At 34.6% G+C, this 1,054-nt stretch overlaps 1 protein-coding gene across 1 annotated transcript; it reads right to left on the bottom strand.

Moving 5' to 3' along the window:
• Positions 1-413: 413 nt before the first annotated feature.
• On the bottom strand, positions 414-1,048 carry LOC111385774 (endoglucanase-like). The gene is made up of 2 exons (XM_023010189.1): positions 956-1,048; positions 414-856 (listed from the first exon to the last, which is right to left on the bottom strand). Exon 2 carries the CDS (start codon positions 827-829, stop codon positions 479-481), a length of 351 nt encoding a protein of 116 aa, XP_022865957.1. The 5' UTR covers positions 830-856; positions 956-1,048; the 3' UTR covers positions 414-478.
• Between the last annotated feature and the right edge of the window lie 6 nt (positions 1,049-1,054).

The raw sequence follows: 1,054 nt of genomic DNA, 5'->3' as shown, positions 1-1,054 counted from the left end.
GGGGGCTAATTTATACACACCTACAAGTAAATTTCTTTTTCTTCTCTCTTGCACTTTTGTTGTGAAGAGTTGCACGGATTTTTTTTAAAAGTCAAGGAGTTTTTGCTTATGAGTATTGGAGGGATGAGCAACCAAATACTTCAATTTCATTCATTTATGACAATGTTATATTTGAATAAGATCCCGAGATTAAGACATAAAAGATATAGATAAAAATTCTCGGTTGTTATGTCCAATCTATCGTACCAATTGATCGACATATGAGACATGTAAGGTAAAACCAAATTATTCACATGCACTAATCATGTTTCATGTATATATATTTTACAAATCAATCTAAAATTATTACACAACCATTGACACCGATGACGGATTTTTTTTAGTACTATATATTTTCAACATGTGACATTAGATTAGATGGAATAAGGCATAGAGGCAGCTCATAAATTATTTTGTTCAATTCAACATAACAAACATATCATTGGTGATGAATCTGTAAATCATCAACCACACTATACACGCACTCTTCTTTACTTTCTCCAAGCAAAGCGGCTAAAGATCCCACAAAAGCTGCATTCATATAAGTTGTGGACTCTAAATGTGAATAATCCGATCTTGAATCAGTGAACTGGTCATTTGAATTTGGGCCCCCAACAATTGCACCAATATGAGTATTTGGATTGGGCTTGCTTGAAGAATACCATGTTGAAAGCCCATCATTACAACCCACCTTGGCAGGTAGAGTTTTAATGGAAGGAATGGATGCGCCTCTATGGTGTAATTGTTTTGGGAATTTGGTCCCAAAGCCAACCATGTATGACATCTTCATAGGATTGTTTCCTAGTATGTAGTCAACCTGAAACACAAAACAAAATCAACATGTTTGGTACATAATATTAGACAAGATATGGTTCTTTGCATGTTCGTCATCGTATAATTGTAAGATTTTACTGACCTGTGATTTTGCAAAGGCTTTGATAGTAGTGATCGAAAAATCCTTTGAACCACATTGTACTCCACGAACACCAGCAGAAATTAGTATCTTGGAGTAGAT

This window comes from Olea europaea, unplaced genomic scaffold (genome assembly GCF_002742605.1).
Source record: "Olea europaea var. sylvestris unplaced genomic scaffold, O_europaea_v1 scaffold32729, whole genome shotgun sequence".
NCBI lineage: Eukaryota > Viridiplantae > Streptophyta > Magnoliopsida > Lamiales > Oleaceae > Olea > Olea europaea.
Note: the sequence above shows the minus strand (reverse complement) of the source record. Positions and strands in the feature narration are given on the sequence as shown.